General features: G+C 36.3%; 1 protein-coding gene across 1 annotated transcript; it reads left to right on the forward strand.

Annotated features, from left to right (window-relative positions):
- Nucleotides 1-529: 529 nt before the first annotated feature.
- LOC139324810 (vomeronasal type-2 receptor 26-like) lies at nt 530-18,227 on the forward strand. Its single transcript, XM_070954561.1, has 6 exons — nt 530-912; nt 2,592-2,883; nt 7,797-8,660; nt 14,100-14,327; nt 16,060-16,186; nt 17,326-18,227. The coding sequence occupies exons 1-6, from the start codon at nt 530-532 to the stop codon at nt 18,225-18,227; spliced, it is 2,796 nt and encodes a 931-aa protein (XP_070810662.1).
- The last annotated feature ends 3,551 nt before the right edge of the window (nt 18,228-21,778 follow it).

The following is a 21,778-nucleotide window of genomic DNA, read 5'->3' on the forward strand; positions in this document are numbered from 1 at the left end:
ATTTGTCTGAAGCGGCGTGGGGTTTCCTGCCTAAGCAAGGGGTTGCACTAGAAGACCTCCAAGGTCCCTTCCAACTCTGTTATTCTATAATTCTAATTCTAGAATGAGACGACTCAAAGCAGCCAGGTGCGTATGGCTGGGTGGGCATGGCTGGTTGGTTCACTACAACTAGGTGGGCATTGATGAGTGTAAAGGCCAGATGGGCACACAAACTAACTCTATGCACACATACCCTTCCAAGCTTGAAGGAAGGGAAAAAATACAATTATTAGCAAAAAGGTTGTTTAGGATTCCAAACCCAGCATTCAAAGAATTATTCTCTGAATTATCTGCCTCCGGATTTAGTCAAATAAATTTTCTTCCAACCAACCTATTGTTCAACTATTTCCCAGGAGAAAATAAGTCTGAACATGTCTATTTTGCCTCTGATATTCAAAACTGGGAGGAGGGACCTGAAGTAAGGGAGTTTCTGAAGAGTTAATTTTTCAAATCTCTCCCTTTTTAATCTACTGAATCATCTGAAGTTAGAATGTTAGCAGGCTCAGCTGATACACATCGACTTGCATTTATCTCCTTGTTAAGTGATAACCAATCTATTTTTCTCAAAAATGACAATGGTGCCAATCAGGGGCTGATGAAAATGGCAGTTGAAATGGACAAGACTGTACAGATGCAGAAAGCTGAGATTTTCTCTCAGACGGTGAAACAATCTATGATTTTGGCTTTGATCCTTAACTTAGTGGGAGATATAGCCAGCCTGAAATGTCACCAGAGTGATCTTATCCCCATTCCTCATGAGTGGTACCAGCCAGCTGACCTCCTCATTGGTGGGATGATCTCTCAGTTTACATATGCATTCAGTGAAGATCTATTTGAGGAAATGCCTTCACAGGTCTCAGCTGACTTTTCTGAGTAAGTATGGAGATTCTCAGAAATCCAGGTCATAGTTACCGTATTTCGAAGGTTTAATTTCTTTTCTTTCAAAAGACAACTGGATTGTTTGTTTGTTTTTTTTATTTGAAGAGGAAGAAGATGGAAGACTACCAGTGAAGGCTTTCAAAAAAAGACTGGACAACCATACTGTATGTCTGAAATGATATAGGGTCTCCCAAAGGTGCTTTTTCAAGAGGTACAGTAACTGGACTTTCTCTTCTTTCTTTGAAGATGATTTGCTTCTCAGAGCTGAAGAAACTTCTTTTGATGAGAAGTGAAATGTCTTTAAAGAAAAACCAGAAATTCCAATTGCTTCTTGAAAAAGCATCGTTAGGACAACCATGACCCTGATGACTGAGAATCTCCACAGACAGATATAGGATCTCCTACTCAAGCAGGAGGTTGGACTAGAAGACCTACGAGGTTCCTTCCAACTCTATTATTCTATCTTCTGAGACATTTTGCTTCTTATGCAAGAAGCTTCCTCAGTTATAATGCTATAGGTTATACAACAGTTATAATGTTATAGGTTACACATAATGTTCATTGGTTATCATTATAACTGATGCAGCATCTTTGAGAAGAATCTCAAAGGTGTTTTTTCAAAAAGCAAGTGGACAACTATATCAGCTATGATCTGGATGACTGAGAATCTCCACTGATACCTTGGAAAATGATGACACAAATAAAGAAACAGTCCAGTTGTCTTTTGCAAGAAAAAATGCAACTTTGAAAAAATATGTTTGTGTGTGTGTGTGTTTTGGTCACTACACCTGCAAATATTAGCCAGACTGACAACAAAGGTGGAACTGAGGAACTTTGTCTGTGAGAGATAATGTTTCATAAACTATAATACCTTACTCAGTATTAGCGCTACCGTTAAGTAACCAGTGCATTGGTCCATCCTTATGGATAATTCTTTTTATTTTGAAACATTGGTCTAAGATTCTAGAGAAAGGTAAAGTGCTAGGAAACAACAACAAAAATAGTCAGCCTCTATTTTCTATGATGTGAAAACAGTTACAATATCTAGCTTGCAAAATAAAATAAATAAATAAAGTGTGACTATATTAAAGATATACTTTTATGCTGCTATATTTTATAGCCAGTTGACTTGAGCTGTGGTTTTCCCATTCATTTATAATAATGCAATAAACTTGATGTCAGTTACAATTTTCTATGCATATGGAACTTTCTATTCAACATTTCCTTGTCTTCTCATGAAAATAACAATTGTGTTTTTGCCCTTGCAGCCCCTGTGCTCCATCACTTCTTCATTTTTTTCCTTTAATGGCTTCTGTGCTAAAAATTTAAATTTATTGATCAATTGATTCAATATGTACAGCAACCCCTCTTACCAAATAATTCTAAATGGTGAACAATGTTTATTCTTTTTTAAAAAAAATACAATTACAATTAAAATTTATATTTGTTATAGTGTTGCATTTAATTGATTTCAATCTCTCCAGTTTTTTTATTGCAAATCACATTTTAAAAACTAGGTGGACTTATGTTACTGAGTTTAGAAAAAAACATCAAGTAAAAGAGTGTTTTTGTACACATGAATAGGATGCTGGCTAAGGTTGCTTTGTAGCTTTGTAAATATTGGAAACTTGATTTCTGCACATGTTTGGAAAAGAATGCACTTCTGTTTTCAGTATGGTGACAAAGTTCTACCAGCATGCCCTTGCCGTGGCCTTTGCTGTGAAGGAGATCAATGAGGATCCCCAGATCTTGTCTAATGTTACCCTTGGATTCCATATCTACGACAGCTACTATGATGCAAAGATGACTTATCGGACCACCTTGGACCTGCTCTTCAAATCAAGTAGCTTTCTTCTCAACTACAAATGTGCCAGTCAGAGGAACCTGATAGCCATCATTGGAGGACTTGGTTCTGATACCTCTTTTTACATGGCAGATATCCTTGGTCTCTACAAGATTCCACAGGTAGGGGTTTTGCACTATAAAACATGGAATTACATATTTTTTTCCTCACCTTAAACTCCTGGTGATTCCAAAAGGAGGAAAAGGTAATTGAAAGACTAATTAACTGCATCCAGTTTTGGTCACCACACTATAAAAAAGATGTTGAGACTCTAGAAAAAATGCAGAGGAGAGCAACCAGGATGATTAGGGGACTGGAGACTAAAACATATGATAAACGGTTGCAGGAACTGGGCATGGCTAGTCTAGTGAAGAGAAGGACCAGGGGAGACATGATAGCAGTCTTCCAATATTTGAGGGGCTGCCCCAGAGAGGAAGGGGTCAGGCTATTTTCCAAAGCACCAGAAGGCCAGACAAGGAATAATGGATGGAAACTGACCAAGGAGAGATTCAACCTAGAAATGAGGAGGAACTTTCTGACTGAGAACAATCTACCAATGGAACAGAAGTTTTATTATTATTATTTTACACAAAAATGACAGTATACACAGCAAAAGAGATAACTATGCTGGGTTTCGTATCACAAATCACTAGTCAAACACTTCCCAAGCGTTTAGGACTGTGTGATGTATCGGCGGATTATGTGAGCAGATCCCGGTAAGGTGGCCTTCTGCAACTGACCAATGGTGATCTTGTCAGCGCCAATTGTTTTTAAATGCTTGCTTAGGTCTTTAGGCACAGCACCCAGTGTGCCGAGTACCACTGGGACCACCTGCACTGGTTTATGCCAGAGTCTCTGCAGTTCGATTCTCAAGTCCTGATATCTGGTGACTTTCTCAAGTTGTTTCTCATTGATTCTGCTGTCACCAGTTATGGCAATGTTGATGATCCACACTTTTTTCTCCACAATCGTGATATCCAGGTTATTATGTTCTAAAACTTTATTATTATTATTATTATTATTATTATTATTATTATTATTATTATTATTATTATTATTTAATCTTTGGTGAGATTCACAGCCTTTGAGGCTGGTTAATAGCTCAGCAGCTCGAGTTCTAACCAAGGACCTAGGAACCATTACAGTATCGTCGGAGGATGTAAACTGTTGCGAGTAAGGTGGTTTTTTGTAGAGTCAAAATATTCAAGTCTGGCAAATTTAGAATTTCTAAATAGCCGGGTAGCCCTTTGGGTATTGCTCCAAGGGCTCCAATTACAATCAGGACAACACACAATTTCTTTTTCCACAGTCGCTCAACTTCAATTTGCAAGTCCCGGTACTTTGTGATTTTTATTTTTTTTATTATTATTATTATTATTATTATTATTATTATTATTATTATTATTATTATTATTATTATTATTATATGTTGGCTGATGAAATTACTTGGATAACTAATGAAATGCCTCAGATTATCCTTGTATTATGTGCAACAACTACAGCAGTATTCAATCAGTAGATGGCAGTGTTTATAAATTGGGATCTATGGTATATACTCTATGGTCTTTTTCTTCTGAGGAGAGTTTCCTGTTACAGTTAAAAACTGTTAAGCAGCAAGGCCCAGGGAGACTGTACACTTCATTTTGATCTGTAAGGGTTATATAAAAAGAATTTTTAACAGGTTATAGGCCCAGTCAGGTGTGTTGTGGACCAAGTGCCTGTCAGTCTGAATCCTAAAGTCCCACAAGATCTTGAGTTTCTCATTCTCTAAAACTTTCTCAACCTGATGTTCCCAGTGGTTTTTGCTGTACTCAAGTCCAAACTTCTGGCACAATTTCCAGTGAATGATCTTAGCAACACGGTCATGGCGTTGTAGGTAGTCAGTTTGTGAAATTTTGCTCCACCCACTGATCAGGTGGTCGACTGTCTCATCTTTCTCATTGCAGAGGCGGCATTTGCTGTTGGTGGTAACATGTTGAATTTTTGCCTTCATACAGTTTGTGGCTAGGGCTTGTTCTTGAGCTGCCAAAATAAAGCTTTCTGTTTCTTTTTTCAGTACTCCTGATCTTAACCAGTTCCAAGTTAGTTTCTGGTCAGCTTTGCCTTCAATACTTTTCAAGTATTGGCCATGCAGAGCTTTGCTTTTCCAATTTTCAGCTCGCTGCTCAATTACTTCTTTCTTACATTCTGCTTTTGTTTTAGTTGTCTTTAAAAGGCCTCCTTTATTTACTTCCTTAATCATTGGTTCTTCTCTTTTCTGGATGTAATCATTCAAGCTGCGTTTTACTTCTTCCACAGTCTGCTTTACTTGTAGGAGTCCTCGACCACCCTCTGCTCTTGGTAAATATAATCGGTCAACATCACTTTTAGGGTGCAAGGCATGATTCATTGTCATAAGCTTCCTTGTTTTTCTGTCCAAATTGTCTAACTCCATCTGGGTCCAGTCAATTATTCCTTCAGAGTATCTAATCACAGATATAGCCCAGGTATTTATGGCTTTTATGAAGTTTCCTCCACTCAATTTGGACATTAATATCTTACGAATTCGCCAAATGTACTTGGCTGAAGTTAATTCCTTGACTTTATTATTCATGAAGTCAGAGGCTTCTAAAATCCCCAAGTACTTGTAGCCTTCTTCTGATTTTACTGCCTTTATCATTTCTTCATTCTCTAGTTCTATTCCATCCTCTTCTATGATCTTGCCTGCTTTGGTTGCTATTGTTGCACATTTGTCAATTCCAAACTGCATACCAATGTCTTGGCTGAATTCTTTTGTGTTTTCAATTAATAAATTCAGTTCAGCTTTTTTACCAAACAGTTTCAAATCATCCATGTACATCAAGTGCGAGATTTTCAGTCCTTTCTTTGCAAGTTCGTATCCACAGTTCATCTTCAAAATGATTGTCAGTGGTAGCATTGAGAGTATAAAAAGTAGGGGTGAAAAGGAATAGCCCTGGAAAATGTCTCGTTTAATTTCAACTTCACCCAGTTCTTCTTCATTAGCCATAAGTTTCGTTTTCCAGAGGTTCATTGAAGATTCCAAGAATTTTTGTATGTTGCTGCTGATGCCTAATATTTCCAGGCATTTCTTGATCCAGCTATGGGGAACTGAATCAAATGCTTTCTTATAGTCTATCCAAGCCATGAACAGGTTGGTTCGTCTTTTCTTTGAGTTCTTTAGGATTAGCTTGTTGATCAGCAATTGATCCTTTGTTCCTCTTGAGTTTTTGCAGCATCCTTTCTGTTCTACAGGAAGCAAGTTATTTCTTTCCAGGTATCCATAGATTTGGTTTGCAATGATACCAGTAAGAAGCTTGTATGTTGTTGGCAAACAGGTGATTGGCCTATAGTTTCCAGGGTCCTTTCAAAAGAAAAAGTCTTTATCTTTTTGGATCAAAAATGTCCTCCATTTGTCATCCAATCATCATGTTTTAGGATCTGGTTCATCTGGGTTGCCAATTTTTTTTTGTTTTTTTATATTATTATTATTATTATCATCATCATCATCATCATCATCATCATTATTATCATCATTATTATTATTTTCATGTATTTTATGACAGATACAAGTGTAAAAATAATTATAAATACATGTAAAGGATATGAATAAAAGAAAACATTAGGACAGGGGATGGTAGGCACGCTGGTGCGCTTATGCACGCCCCTTACAGACCTCTTAGGAATGGGGTGAGGTCTACAGTAGACAGTTTAAGGTTAAAGTTTTGGGGATTTAGGGAAGAAACCACAGAGTCAGGTAGTGCATTCCAGGCATTGACCACTCTGTTACTGAAGTCATATTTTCTGCAATTGAGTTTGGATCAGTTTACCTTGAGTTTGGTAGGACATTTAGTAGGACATTGTAGCAGATGATTTTATGTATTATGCTTAGGTCAAACCGAAGATGGTGAAGTTTTAAATTGTCTAAGCTCAAAATTTTGAGTCTGGTGGCATAAGGTATTTTGTTGCAAGTATAGGAGTGGAGGACTCTTCTTGTGAAATATCTCTGGACTCGTTCAATTGTATTAATGTCCAATATGTAGTGCGGGTTCCAGGCAGATGAGCTGTATTCAAGAATTGGTCTGGCAAAAGTTTTGTATGCCCTAGTTTGCAGTTCAATATTACCGGAGAAGAAGCTACACAATATTAAGTTAACAACTTTTAATGCTTTTTTAGCAATGCTGTTACAGTGAGCTCTGGCACTTAGATCATCTGAGATGAGTACTCCAAGGTCTTTAACAGAGTGAGGTTGTCTGTTAGGTCATTTCCATCCAGCTTGTATTTTGTGTTCTGATTTTGCCAATGTGTTAAAAAGAGCATTGGTTGAGATTTGGAGTTGCCAATTGTTTGACCATTCTGACACATAGTCAAGGTCTTATTGTAAAGTAGCAGCACTGTCAATGGTGCTGAATAGTTTTACATCATCCGCAAAGAGAACGCAGCTATTCCAGCTTATGCAGGAAACCGGAAATGCCATAAGATTTTAGTTTTAGAAGTAGCTTGTCGTGTACCACTGAATTGAAGTCTTTACAGAAATCTATATAAATTGCATCTATTGATTTACCCTGGTCGAGTTTTGAAGCCAATATGTTTTTGCAGTGTAATAGTTGCAGATTGCAGGACAATGTTTTTCTAAAGCCAAATTGTTTGTTAGAGAGTAGGTTGTTAGTCTCTAAGTAGATGGTAATGGATTGGTTTATGATTGTTGCCTTCGGAAGCTGTGAGAGCTTCATCACTTGAGACTTTCAAGAAGAGATTGGACTACCATTTATCAGAAATTGTGTACGGTATCCTCCTTGAGCAGGGGTCTGGACTAGATGACCAATGAAGTCCCTTCCAACTCTGACCAAAAAATATTGCTGGAAATGCATTATGCACTAATACTTCAGAAACAGTTCCCAAACTAATCCATGGTTTTCTATGCATTGACAAGTTATTTAAAAAATGGTAGCAAAATCAGACATACAGAGATGAAGCTGTCCGCTGGTTTTAAAAATTATAATTATATTTTTAACTCACCTATATATTATATTTGTAGCTCACCTATGGTGCCCTGGTCCCTGGGAAGATTGATTCCACTCTGGTCCCTTCGTTCTATTCCATGGTCTCCAACGAAGCCCAACAGTACTTGGGGATTCTTAAATTGCTCCAACATTTTGGATGGACCTGGATCGGGATCTTCATTCATGACAATGACAATGGACAGAAGTTCCTGCAGACTCTGGAAGCTTTGCTTTTCCAGAATGGCATCTGCACAGCTTACAGACAAAAAATCCCACAGCGCGTCTCTTTGGATAACTTTGAAGAAATGACTGAAATAACCTCATATATCGATATACCTTTAACTGATCAGAAAACCAAGGTGTTCCTCCTCTATGGAGAATCAGTGACACTCTCCCAGCTGAGGACCATTCTACTCGTACAAGAACTCAGAAATAAATTAAAAGATTCATTTAAGAAAGTATGGGTCATGACGAGTAGAATTGATTTCACATTACCCTTCTTGCAAAGAAGTTGGGACCTGAACTTTTTCCATGGTGCCATTTCCTTTACATTTCACTCAAGAGAACTTCCGGGGTTCAGCAAATTTCTTGAGGGCATAAAACCATCCAAGACCAAAAGTCAGGGCTTCCTGAAGGAGTTTTGGGAGCGAGCATTTGACTGTACTTTTCCAGATCCTGGTATGGAAATAGAGAAGAATGAAATGTGTACTGGCAAAGAGAGATTACAGGACCTCCCTGGGCCTCTCTTTGAGATGGGAACCACTGTACATAGCTACAGTATCTATAATGGTGTTTATGCAGCAGCACATGCTTTGAATGCCATGTTGTCCTCTCAGCTCCATCAGAGATCCTTCAGGAAGGTTCAAACTGCTGAACTTTTTGAGCTGCAACCTTGGCAGGTAATTGTAAAAACAACAGAACACTTTAAAAAAAATATTAAACATTCTTTAAAAAAAAAACAAAAAGAAAGCTTTAACAATTTTTCCTTTTCAACAGTTTCGCATCAGTAAAAAAATTCTTACTCATACATTTTTTCTCCCTTATTCTAATGTATCTTTTGTACATATTCTTCTAATATTAATTTATTTATATATATACATATAAATACCCCTGTACACAATTTCGTTTCTACAGTTTTTGTTTCCTCATATTTGTTATTGTACTTCTAATCAGTGGAGTAATTTAACAACCGGTTCCCTGCCCTAATGATTTCTTCCAACAACCAGTTTGCCAAACTGCTCAGAAAGTTAACAACCGGTTCTCCCAAAGTGGTGAGAACTGGCTGAATCCCACCATTGCTTCTACTCCTATTTCAACCATTATTTAATTTTTCCTTGCCTTTTATCTCTCTCCTCCACCCATTCATACCATTTCTCCCACACTAAGTAATATTCTGTTTCCTCATTTTCTTGTATCTCCTTTGTAAGTTTATCCATTTCCGCACATTCCAAAACTTTTCTGATCAAATTATCTTCGGTTGGTATATTACTGTTTTTCCAATTCTGAGCATAGATTATTCTTGCTGCTGTGATAATATGAATAATTAAATATTATATTTCTTTTTCATATGACCTTAGGAGTATTTCTAGTAAAAATATTCTGGCCTCATCTCCGTACATTGTTTGGTTATTTCTTCTAATTGTGATCTGATTTTACTCCAATATTGTTTTGCTTTATAACAGGACTGCCACATATGGTAATATGTTCCCTTTTGCTGTTTGAATTTCCATCATATTGATGAAGTTTTGGGAAAAATCTTTGCCAATCTTTTGTACATGTTTTCTTTATAGGATACAGATATTGTCAGTTTTTAATTTTTGTTCCATTTATCCAATTCAATGTTATATCCAAAAAAATTTGCCCAAATTATCATATTTTCCTTAACTATCTTTCTCTTCCAGTTTGTACCTTAATAGATAGTTATAATTTTTTTTTATCAATTTATCTTCTGTGCCTTGGAGGATTTTATCTAATTCATGTATTTTTCTTTGGAATCCATATTGTATCAAATCTGTCTTATACCTAGATTTTATTTGCATGTGAGGCCACCAATGTTTGTACCCTGTTCTTTTAATTCCTGCCTTGTTTTCAATTCCCCTTGACTATTTAACAAATCTTTATATCTTTTCATTTTGTCAATGTCTAATGCATTTGGATAAATTTGTGCCTCCATTAAGGATAACCATTCTGGAATTTTATCATAGTGATTCTTTTTTTTATCCCTTGCCATGTTTGTAGTAGTGGCTCTCTGATTAAATGTCGTTGAAAATAATTATGTTGTGATTCGACCAGAAGCATTGCGGTGAGACAGTCGGGGATTAGCGGGCTCTGATGAGCCCCATGAAATCCCGGGCTGACGAACCGCTGCAGAGGGGTCTTTGGACCAGATCTGTCCTGCAGGGACAGAGAAGAAAGAGAGGCACCTTGGAAGACCAAGAGGAACAGGCAAGTTCCTCAGAGGTCGGAGGTTTTTCTCTCTGACTTTGCAGCGGAGTGCTGCGGCCATTACGACCACCAGTAAACTGGGGCAACCAGATTAAGTAATGGGCAGGAGTGTAGAACTGAACAGAATATTGAAGCTGGGTGAATGATATTTAACTCATAGGCAGAAAGAAAGAAAAAAAGACTTTTAAATGAACTGTAAAGTCCTGGAGCTATAATAGCAGATAATAGGTGTGAAGGACTGAAGAAGATTAAGGCGGATATTATAAAGTGATAAAATCCGACTAGAAGTTTGTTTTGGATTTAAGTAATTGGAGAATAAAAAAAAAATCGGAAGAATTAAGAACCCGAAAAGATTATTTTTAATTTGGAAACTTTAAAGAGAGGAAGATTAAAAGAATAAAGAAAAAATTGTAACAGAAGGACTGGTTAATGACTTTAAATTGAAACTAAATTGGAATGCAATGCGCAATTTGGACTATGTATATTTGGACTGAATTTTAAATTAGAAAAGAGAAAGAGAAAAGAGAAAAAAAGGACTATAATGTAAATTCAATTGGAAAAATATCAACTTAAAAAGAATAAAATGGTGCAGGAACTGAAGGAAATGATGATAACAATGTACTTATCATTGAAAACTGAAAATAAGGGAAATGACTAAAATGATGCATGGAAAATTGAAACTTGATGATCAGAAAATTGACTTAGGATATACTGAAGCTGAAAAAAAAAGAATGAGAAGCAAGAAAAAGAGACTGATAATAAAGAAGAAGACAAAGACAAGGAGACTGATTATGGAAAATTAAATGATTATTTGGGTAGCAATAATAAAAAGGAGAACTTTAAAAATTACATGGGGCTTAACAATGGAAAAAATAGAAAAAGGGGAAAGAAACAAAAAAAGAAAAGAGGGTGGACTAGAAAGAATATATAAAAAACTTAAATGATTACACTGGGATTATCAGTGACAAAATAAGAAAAAGGGGAAAGGGATGGAAAATAACGGGAAAGATACAGCAAAATAAAAGAGTTTATGATTTTAAAAAATTATTACATTGGGACTAACAGTGGAAAGATAAGAAAAAGGGAAAAGAGAGTTCAGGATTTTAAAATACAAAAAAGAAGAAGGGGAAAGAAAAAGAAAATAAAATATAAGGAAGGGAAGGGAGAAAGAAATGGAAGAGAAATATGGGGTAAAGGAAATGACTACTAGGGTATTGGATTATGGATTAATTAGATATATTTAACTGGTCCTTATAAAAATGTTATAAAATGGTTGAAGTGTATTATTTGGAATAGTTACTAAAGAAAAAAACTATTTGAGATTGGAATAAGAGAATTTAAGAAAATAATTTGGAATTGTATTATATTATTTGAATTTTAAATTAGGGACATTGGAGTAAGATTGATATTAAATTGATTCTTTAACTAATTAGTGAAACTATGATGTCTGGAGTATAAGAGACAAATGTATAAATAATTGAAGTAATAGAATGGTAAATAATAAACCATTTAAATTAATATGAAGAAATGAACTGTATCTTTAAAGAATTAATGAAGGGTACTGTAACAAATGGAATATTTTTAATTATATATTTGGAACTTAACTAAATAAGAAAAGAAAGTTGAAATGATATTGGATTATGAATTACTTAGATATATTTAATTGGTCTTGATAAAAATGTCAAAATGTACTATTTGGAATAATTAGTAAAGAAAAAACTATGAGATTGGAATAAGAGAATTCAAGAAAATAATTGGGAATTGTATTCTGTTATATGAATTTAAATATAGGGGTATTGAAGTAAGATTGATATTTAATTGATTTTTTTCTTTATTGAATATGTTTAACTGTTGAAATGTATTATCTGGAATAGTTGATAAAAGAATTATTGGTGAGTAGAATAAGATAACTTAAGGAAATAATTGGGGATTGTATTATGTTCCGTGAATTTAAATTTAGGGGTTCAAATTTTAAGGAGGGAAAAGAAAAAAGGAATTATACTAGCATGAAACATTAAGATGAAGGGTAATATTGGTTTTTTAAATTTAGAGAAAATAAAAGATATGAGAAAAATTGAATATATAAAATTGTGTTAAAAATGAATAAAAATCTGTACAAATTTAAAACAGGGCCAATATCCAAGCATTGTATGTTTGTTTGTGTGTTTAAAAAAAAAAAAACTTTACAAAAAAAGAAGAAGAAAAGAAAATAGTTATTTTTTCCCTCCAATAAAAAGGAATGCCACCCTCTCTGTAAATCGTATCCCTCTAATGTTAAAATTCTTTTATTTTGGAGGATTTTATCTAATTCATGTACTTCTCTTTGGAATCCATAGTGTATCAAATCTGTCTTATATCTGATTTTATTTGCATGTAAGGCTACCAATCAATGTCTGTACTTTGTTCTTTTAATTCCTGCCTTGTTTTCAATTCCCCTTGACTATTTAACAAATCTTTATATCTTTTCATTTTGTCAATGTTTAATGCATTTGGGTAAATTTGTGCCTCCATTGTGAAGAACCATTCTGGAATTTTATCATAGTGATTCTTTTCTATCCCTTGCCCTGTTTGTAGTAGTGCCTGTCTGATTAGATGTCACTGAAAATAGTTATGTTGTCTATTTTTTCCCTCCCATAAAAAAGAATGCCACCCTCTCTCTAAATCGTATCCCTCTAATGTGGAAATTCTTTTGTTTCGTAATCCCATCTAGTCTTTGATCCATATAAGTGATGTTGCTTTATAGTAAATTTCCCAATCTGGGAGTCCAAATCCTCCTCTTTCTCTACTATCTTGCAGTGACTGTATTTTGATTCTTGATTTTTTCCCCTGCCAAATATAATGCAAACCAGAACAAAAAGGCACAAGGACAGCTTTTTCCCAAATGCCATCACTCTGCTAAACAACTAATTCCCACAATACTGTCAAATTAACTAGTAAGACTGTATTACTATTCTTTTTCTCTTCATCCTTACTAGTACCTCTTTCTTCCCACTTATGGCTATATCCATGTTGCTTGTATCTTTACAACTTATATTGTTTTTATCGTTTCCTAGTATGATTTGATTACTTATTAGTATCCTATGACTATCACTAAGTGTTGTATCTTATGATTCTTGACGAATATATTTTATTTTTTCTTTTTGTACACTGAGAGCATATGAACCAAAGACAAATTCCTTGTGTGTCCAATCACACTTGGCCAATAAAGAATTCTATTCTATTCTATTCTATTCTATTCTATTCTATTCTATTCTATTCTATTCTATTCTATTCTATTCTATTCTATTCTATTCTATTCCATTCCATTCCATTCCATTCTATTCCAGGTAAGAGATAGAGAAGAATTTAGCCTGAGGCTCATTTGAAGCATATGCACCAAAGACAAATTCCTTGTGTGTCCAATCACACTTGGCCAATAAAGAATTTTATTCTCTTCTCTTCTCTTCTCTTCTCTTCTCTTCTCTTCTCTTCTCTTCTCTTCTCTTCTCTTCTCTTCTCTTCTCTTCTCTTCTCTTCTCTTCTCTTCTCTCCTCTCCTCTCCTCTCCTCTCCTCTCCTCTCCTCTCCTCTCCTCTCCTCTCCTTCTATTCTATTCTATTCTATTCTATTCTATTCTATTCTATTCTATTCTATTCTATTCTATTCTATTCTATTCTATTCTATTCTATTCTATTCTATGTAAGTGATGGAGAAGAAATTAGCCTGAGACTCATTTGAAGTCTGTGAGGTTATAATATTTCTTAATCAGAATTAATGACTGGAATTAGGGAAGTAGAACTATTTCACCATAACTGCAAGCAGAAATGAAATCTAATGGTATTCATACATTTTGTTTTCTTTCTTCTAAATGTTGTAAGCTTTTCTTTTTTTTTTTTCCTCTTGGCTTTCCATTAGCTCCATCCCTACCTTCAAAGGGTTTCTTTCAATAATTCTGCTGGTGAGACAGTGTCCTTCAATGAGCAAAAGGAAATGAGAGGTGGATTTGACATTGTGCACATGGTCATTTTTCCAAACAGGTCCTTTGAGAGGGTAAAAATTGGATGGATCGATCCAAATGGACCCCAAGAAGATAAATTTGTCATCAGTGACAATATGATTTTGTGGCCTAGAGCTTTCAATCAGGTATGTATTCTTGTGGCTTCTTGAGAGACCCCATGTTCTCCAGTTGGATCACTGACATTGATTTCACATCAAATAAGGTCTGGATTTAGCATAGGTAACATTGCCATGTTTGAAGGACCTCAGGCAAGTGTTCCTTCACTTCTCCATATCATTCCACTTGCTTCCTTGCCTGTACTTTCTCTTTTCCCCAGTTCCCAATTTTGGTTTCTCAATGGCTTTTACAAATTACCATATTTTTCAGAGTATAAGATGCACTAGAATATAAGACACATCTTAGTTTTTGGGGAGGAAAATAGGAATTATGCCTATCAGGTATTCTTCTGGCTAGCATCCTTAGTCTGGTCAGCTTCAACACATTAGTTTGCTGGTTTTGAGTGTGCATGCTTGCTTTTTATCCCCTGGTTGGGGATAAAAAAACAGCTTCTAAAGCACAGCAGATCGTTGGAGAGAGAAGGAATGAGAAAAGCAGGCAAAACACGGAAGATCGCTTCGCTCACTAGCACCTCATTAGGGCTGAAAAAAACTTGTAAAACACAGCTGATTATTGGAGGGAGCAGCAATGAGAAAAGCAGGCAAAACACGGAAGATCACTTCACTTGCTAGTGCCTCATTACGGCTGAAAAACAACTTCGAAAAAGCTACATTCGGAATATAAAATACACTCAAATTTTCATTTTTTGGGGGGAGTGCATCTTATACTCCAAAAAATAAATAATAGGACTGTATAATCTTTACTACAGAACCTTGGCAGTCAGACCAAATATGCCATAAGGCTAAACATCAGTCACTCTTACTGTCTTTCTTGGGAAACCTCAACCTTTCTGTTTTTATTAGAATCGGCAGAATTCTCTCTAAATCTGATTTCTACCTCAATTAAAGTACAAATGCAATATGTGATGCTTTGTTTATCTTATAGACTTGGGACCTAGATTCTTGCACATAGTACTGGCAGCCATTTTTTCTGGAAATATTATTTCTGTATACAGATAGCTCTTGTCTTATGACCATATTTGGTACCAGATTTTCCACTGTTAAGCAAAGCAGCTGTTGAGTTGTGTGACTGAATTTATAACATTTTTCTTAAGGTTGTAAAGTGAAACGCTACAGTTTGTGAGGCTAGACTGAAGCTGCCATACCTAAAGATGAAGCAGGCATGGGTAGGCATGAACGTTGTCTAAAAGATTCCTTCAGGAGATAGATAAGAAGTTATTAAGTCTTTATGGAGATTCACGGTCATCCAGAATTTGGTTGTCCCAAAGGTGCTTTTTCAAAACTCAGATGTTTTGCTTCTCATCCAAGAAATGTCTTCAATTCTAACTGAAGATGTCAAGAAGCTTCTTGGATGAGGAGCAAAATGTCTTCAGGGAAAAGCAAAATCCAGTTGTCTTATGAACAAGCACATTTGGGACAAATAACAAAGTCATTAAGGAAATAAAGGAAAAATATCACCTAAACCAGACAAAAGAAGTTTAGCTAGAGCAGATGGGAACACCCCCTCCCCAAATTCTCATAAATATGAACCAATTGCCAAGGATCTGGATTTTGATCACATGATCGCAGGGATTCTGCAAAGGTTGTAAGTGTGAAAAATGGCCGTGAGTCACTTTTTTCAACCCTGCTGTAAACTCTGAATGGTCACTAAATGAACTGCTGTAAGCCAAGGACCACCTGTACATAGAAATAACTGGATGTATCATTCTCATTCCAGTTTTTTTTTTCCTACTTGTATTAGGTCTGTCCCCTTTCAGTGTGTAATGAACAGTGCCATCCTGGAAAACACAAGAAGAAAAAGGAAGAGGAAAAATTTTGTTGCTATGACTGTGTTCCTTGCCCTGAAGGGGAGATTTCAAACAAAACAGGTACATTATCCATTGTTATAACAGTCTCTTGTTTTTTATCTTAAAGCAGTAATATAAGCAGCTGCATCAGTTAACTAACCAGAACTCTGAAACTGATGTCTCTTGAGTACATAGGCAACATGATGTCAAGGAGTTCTGTTACTTTCCCACCAACGTGGTACTTATTTATTTGCTCACATTTGAATGCTTTTGAACTGCTAGGTTGGCAGAGGATGGGCAAGGACAGGAGCTCACCTCATCACATGGCCTCGCTTCTCATCCAAAGTGTTTCACTTTTCATTCAAGAAGCTGAAGAAGAGCTGAAGAAGCTTCTTGGATGAGAAACAAAGTGTCTTCAAAGAAAAAACAGAAAGTCCAGTTGCCCCTTGAAAAAGCACCTTTGGAACTTCTACTTATGTGAAATCCAAAGCAGTCCATGTTATTTTTGGTGGCTCTGAGTGAAGGTCATCCAGCTGACTTTCCATCTCAGGTGGGAGTAGAACTCACAATTTTCACAATGGTTTCTTGTTGAACTCATGAGGTCAAATTGGTACACAGAGAGAGAGAGAGAGAGAGAGACAGACAGTCAGACAGGCACGCACACACACACACACACACACACACAAGAGATGAGGTGGCTCAGTGGCTAAGACACTCAGCTTGCCAATCAAAAGGTTGGCAGTTCAGCAGTTGGAATCCTGAGTGCCGTGTAACAGGGTGAGCTCCCATTACTTGTCCCAGCTTCTGCCAACCTAGCAGTTCAAAAGCATGTAAAAAATGCAAGTAGAAAAATAGGGACCACCTTTGGTGGGATGGTAACAGCATTCCATGCGCCTTTGGCATTTAGTCATGCTGGCCACATGACCACAAAGATGTCTTTGGACAGCACTGGTTCTTCAGCTTTGAAACGGAGATGAGCACTGCCTCCAAGAGAGTCAGGAACGACTAGCATATATGTGCGAGCGGAACTTTTATCTTACTATATATATATACACACACACATACACATATAGATACACACATAGATACATGTACACATAAACATACAGGATGTTACAACAACTCTGCTGGGAGACAAAGTGCTATACACAAATTGACCTGAATTCTTTCTTCCTTTCTTCCTTCCTTTCTTTCTGTCCATCTGTCCATCTGTCTTAAAGATATGGAAAAATGCTTCAAATGTCCAGAAGACCAATACCCAAACAAAGGAAAAGATGACTGCATCCACAAAGTTGTAACATACCTTTCTTACAAGGAACTTCTAGGGTTTTCTTTGGCCTCCGTTTCTATTTCATTGTCTTTGATCACTGCTCTCATATTAGGAATATTTCTTAAGCACAGAGATACCCCTTTGGTCAAAGCCAACAACCGGGACCTCACCTACATTCTCCTTATCTCCCTCCACTTCTGCTTCCTGTGTCCTCTCCTGTTCATTGGTCAACCCGGTAAAGTCACTTGCCTTCTCCGACAACCAACCTTTGGCATCATCTTCTCCGTGGCTGTTTCTTGCATCTTGGCCAAAACCCTCACTGTGGTTGTAGCCTTCATGGCTACCAGGCCAGGCTCCAACATGAAGAAGTGGGTGGGAAAAAGAATGGCAACCTCCATTGTCCTTTTCTTCTCTCTCATCCAAGTTGGCCTTTGTGCCATCTGGCTAGGATATTCCCCTCCATTCCCACAGTTGAACATGCATTCTGTGACCGAGGCCGTCATCAATGAATGTAACGAAGGCTCTACGGTCATGTTCTCCTGTGTCCTAAGCTACATGGGCTTCCTGGCTCTTGCCAGCTTCTTTGTGGCCTTCTGTGCTCGCAGATTACCAGACAGCTTCAATGAAGCCAAATTCATTACATTCAGCATGCTGGTATTTTGCAGCGTTTGGGTGCTATTTGTTCCAACTTACCTGAGCTCCACGGGAAAAGCCTTGTTGGCTGTGGAGATCTTCTCCATTTTAGCTTCTAGTGCAGGATTACTGGGATGTATCTTTTCCCCTAAATGTTACATCATTCTGTTGAGACCTGAGATGAATACCAAGGATCAGCTAGTAAGAAGAAAGAACTGAAGAATTCAATTCCTTTACTTTCTAGTACAATGTTGATTAGTATATGTAAGATTTTGGGATCAAGAATTCATTTAATTATCATTTATATTTCCTAATATTATTCAACTTCTTTATCAAGTTTTATAGTGAAGATAATAAGAATAAAGAGTTACAATATTAGATATTTTTCCTTTCTGGTGCATATTAGTATGGGTAAGATTTGGGGATTCAAACATCAATTACCATCAATTCTGTTTGCCTAATAATATTTAGCTTCTTTATCAAGAAGGTTATACAAAGCATTGAAACCTCTCCTCTGAGGCAGTCTAGTCTTATAAAAAGCTTGACATTCTGACTCCAAGGGGTTCTACAGCATTTTTCACATGTTTGTGGATTTGCTTTATCAATAACACCAAAGTAAGTCCTGTCTGGACATTCTCAGATGACCTGGGAAGATCTTTCAGCCTTCCTGTGAATATGGCTGTCTAAGCTTGCTTTACAAAATGCCTCTTCAAATGTTTCCCCTGGTTTTTCTCCAGTTTTTCCTTTTATTGGCATCAATCCATTCTTAGGGTTGTGCTCATTCTCCAGAAGATATTTCTGGTCAACAAAACTTCACATAATGATGCCCAGATGTCAGATCGCTTTGCTTCAGAGCTCCCCATCCTCTGGGTACCAAATTACCGACAAAGGCAACTATTTTGGCAGAGCAAGGGGTGACAAGACAAAAGTGTTCCAATATCTAAGGAGCTGCTATAAAGAAGCTGGGCATCATTCAGCACCTGGAGGCAGGAGAGGATACAATGAATGGAAACTAATCAAGGAGAGGACCAAAGTAGAACTAAGGAGAGATTTTCTGACAGTTAGAATGATTGATCAATGGAACGATTCGTCTCCAAAAATTGTGTTGCTCCAACACTGGAGGTTTTTAAGGAGAGTTTGGACAAACATTTGTCTAGCAAGGTTTTCTGCTTGAGCAGAGGTTTGACCTTTTTTGGCCCATTTTTGGGGCTTTTATGTCCCATTTTGAGGCTTTTTTTGGCCCTTTTTGGGGGTGAAGGCCCAATAAAGGCCCAAAAATGGGGCATGCAGAGGCCAAAAAATGGCCAGCAGATGGGCGGGGCTTCAGCAATATTCAGTCTTTAAGACACACAGACATTTTCATCCTCTTTAAGGGAGACAAAAAAGTGTGTCTTATAGTCCGAAAAATATGGTAATAGTTGTTATAAGGCCCAAGGTGAAGCCATATCATGAGAAGCAGAAGGCTGAAAGTGGCATAGAAAAACTCCAGAGAAAGTGGCGTACATGCACATAGTGTTACATTATTCTAAGGGTGGTTTGCAGTGTCAGCATTTTGCCCCCAACAATCTGAGTCTTCATTTTATTGGCCTTGGAAGGAGGGAAGAATGGGTCAATCTTGAGTCAACCAGGATCAACCTTCTGAGTGTGGGCATAGTTAGACTGAAATTCTACTTTCTTAGCATTGCGTCACCGAGCAATGATTGAACATAAAGGGCTGCCAAAGGATTTGTTGGAAACCTCTATCCATGTACGTAACCTCCTTTCTAACTCCTCTTGAAAGAAGGGGACAACTCACAGCCGCTAGGTGGATATGGCTGGGTGGTTGCAGTTGGGTCAGAAAAACTAGATGGGCATAGATGGGTGGCATAGCACACTTGCTAACTCAATATTATGTTTAATAAGTTTAGTAATCCTCTCACAATGCTGATGTTTCACAGTGCTTGATTGCCTTGTCTGCCATCTTAGCTGAAACACCAAGAAAAATAAATGGTACGATGAAGTAGGTTTGACTTTTATTTGGGCCTTTCCAAATGTTTCATGAACATTTTTGGTGTTTTATTTTTTTAGAGATTATCCTGGTAACTAAAAGCAGGGGCTTGCTTTAATAGTTCTTGGGACCTCAATTGATATGAAAAAAAGGAATTCATCTTAAATTTTTTCCAGTTCAGAGAACTTACTTCTGCAAACCCTCTATCTGTGGACTCCTGGGGTCTGATGATATTTGAACCCAATCTTAATTTTTCTATTCTTATTTCTATAAACAGTATCTTCTTTCACTCTCAAGTTCTATTTTTTCCATTCTTAATCATATACATTCTCCTTTAATTTTTTAATAATTCATTCTTAATATATTTAAACATGTCCAGGGATACCTTTTTTCCATTTCATCTTTTTTGTTTTACAACAATCTTTCTTCTCTTTCTCTTCCTCTCCCTCCCTTCTTTTATCCTTTCTACCTTCTTCTTCCCTCCTCTTCTATTCCTTCTCTAATTCACCTTCCTTTCTCCCCCTCCTCCTTTCCTCCCCCATCTAATGTTCTCTCCTACTCTTATTCCCCTTTCCTTTCTTCCTCTCCTCTTCCCTCTCTTCTGTTCCTCTCTCTCCTTCTCCCTTCCTTCAATCTCCCTACTCCTTCTTCTGTCTCTCTCTATTGCTGTATTCATTTTTAATTCAGTCCTTTTTTTCCTATGGTGTCCAGGCATCCCCGTTTTTCTCTCCCTTTATTGCATATATTCCTCAAAATTCCCATCATATTTTAAAATTCTTAACATTGTATTTCAACTTATTTCATCTTTACCTTAAAATCTTTCAGCTTAATTAACTTTCCACCTCTTATTTCCATTTCAATAGTTATTTTTCTCTTTTCTTAATATTTCAATTACTTCCAGCTATTTTTACATATAAAGTAAACCATTCTGTATCTGCTGGTCTACTTACATTTTCTTACATCATTTATTTATCATTTCAATTTCATTTCTTACGTTCAATTTCCTTTGTTTTTTCAATCTTTAGCACACATTTCTTTACTTTCATTTCAATTTTATGTCTTAATTGCAATTAAGTATTCCTTTTTACAGTAATCTATATATTTATTTCAATTTATTTCTTACATACAACTTTTACTACTAATGCCATTCCCTTAAATCAACTTATTACTGCTGTGATTTCTTTCTACTACATTTTTTTCTTTCCCCTTTTAACCATTTTCTTTTAAGCTCTCCTGAATTCCACTTCTTAATATTTTCTCCGCTTTCTCCCATTCACTTATTTCTTTCTTCCTCTTCTTTTTTTTTTGTGTTTATCGTATCCTCCTTCCTGCATCTTTTCTCTAATTTTTAACTTTATTACCCTTTTAGTTCTCCCCCTTACTCTTTTCCCATTTCCTTCTCTTTCCTTCTTTTTTGAGAGATATTCCCCCATATCTATTTTTATTTTATCACTGTTGATCTCAGTGTAATCATCTATATTTTTTCCTTCAATTATTTTCTTTCCAACATTATATTCTTGCTTCTCATTTATCTTTTCTCTTTCTTTCCTTTTATATTCTATCCAATCGTCCACTTCTTTGTTTCTCTTAAACACTTCTCGCACCTTTTGCAATATCTCCCTCAATTCCTCATACTCATGCTCCCAATTTTCCATATTTTCAATTTAAGAAGAAATAGTTTTTATTTTAATTTATTATATAGTTCTAATTCAAGTCCATTTGATGTCCTTTTTTCTTTTTTTTTCTTCTTTTCAAATAATATCCAATTCAGATAGTCCTTTAA

Source organism: Pituophis catenifer, unplaced genomic scaffold (genome assembly GCF_029215685.1).
Source record: "Pituophis catenifer annectens isolate HBS135680 unplaced genomic scaffold, rPitCat1.0.hap2 SCAF_15, whole genome shotgun sequence".
In the NCBI taxonomy this organism is placed as follows: Eukaryota; Metazoa; Chordata; class Lepidosauria; order Squamata; family Colubridae; genus Pituophis; species Pituophis catenifer.

What these genes read in the sequence shown, in the direction of transcription:
- LOC139324810 (XM_070954561.1), top strand. Translation starts at nt 530, where the DNA reads ATGTTAGCAGGCTCAGCTGATACACATCGACTTGCATTTATCTCCTTG. An exon ending in GGCCTAGAGCTTTCAATCAG is followed by an intron (nt 14,328 to 16,059) that starts GTATGTATTCTT and finishes TACTTGTATTAG; the next exon opens with GTCTGTCCCCTTTCAGTGTG. An exon ending in GGAGATTTCAAACAAAACAG is followed by an intron (nt 16,187 to 17,325) that starts GTACATTATCCA and finishes TCTGTCTTAAAG; the next exon opens with ATATGGAAAAATGCTTCAAA.